The sequence below is a fragment of the Cystoisospora suis genome, assembly GCF_002600585.1.
Source record: "Cystoisospora suis strain Wien I chromosome Unknown contig_404, whole genome shotgun sequence".
Taxonomy (NCBI): Eukaryota; Apicomplexa; class Conoidasida; order Eucoccidiorida; family Sarcocystidae; genus Cystoisospora; species Cystoisospora suis.
In genome coordinates this window covers 114,444-115,124 of record NW_027153205.1, presented here as the reverse complement: position 1 = coordinate 115,124, position 681 = coordinate 114,444, and the positions used below count along the sequence as shown (strand labels likewise).

The 681-nt window shown below is 57.0% G+C and overlaps 1 protein-coding gene across 1 annotated transcript in view; it reads right to left on the bottom strand.

Annotated features, from left to right (window-relative positions):
• Window positions 1-29: 29 nt before the first annotated feature.
• Window positions 30-681, bottom strand: part of CSUI_001030 (uncharacterized protein) — a gene marked incomplete at its 3' end in the record, with an annotated part of 5,571 nt that continues 4,919 nt past the window's right edge. Inside the window, exon 2 of the mRNA XM_068061236.1 lies at window positions 30-625. Coding sequence (XP_067926799.1) covers window positions 30-625 — 596 coding nt within the window. The remainder of the gene's footprint in view (window positions 626-681) is intronic.

The window sequence follows — 681 nt, the reverse complement described above, 5'->3', positions numbered from 1 at the left end:
GCAGTGGATAGATTTCCTCCATGCTGACCTGATATCCGCTCTTGAGCATTCCTGCTGCCTGAAGTACGCATACGAGCACACGCTGCGCTTTCCGCGGGCAAGTTTCTTGCGACTGCAGGCCCATGCTGCTCGTAGCCCCGACGCTGCACTTCTGCCACGGTCGACACAGACCCTTCAACAGGAGCAACGCAACGCTGTGACAAAACAGTTCGTGCTTCAGAGCAGGGATCCTCTATGAGTTCGTACGAAGACGCCATTGGGTGTCCAACACCTCCGGGCCGCGTCCCACTGTCCAAATACACTTGCTGGTCCGGTTCCTGTGGGTCTGTTGCTGGTTCAGATGCACTCAGCCCTGTACTCTTCTCGCCGCAAACTCGTACAGGATGGACATGATGGTGCTCACTCTTGTCAGCATCACCCCCGGATACTGCGGAGCAGATGTCGCCCGACACGTCCGGTGACGACCCAGCAATCGGCGATGAAGACTCCGCAATGGGAATAGGTCGCGTTGCAGTGTGCCCGACAAGGTCACTCGATTGCAAGCGCTGAGCAGGAGAGCTAGCAGTTGAGAAAGACAGACCGTACTGACCGCTTTTCATCACGATGCCACCCGCTCTCGGTTCACCTGGAAATGACGGGTAACCCGGACGCAACCCGCTTGACTCCTGTGAACCCAATGAA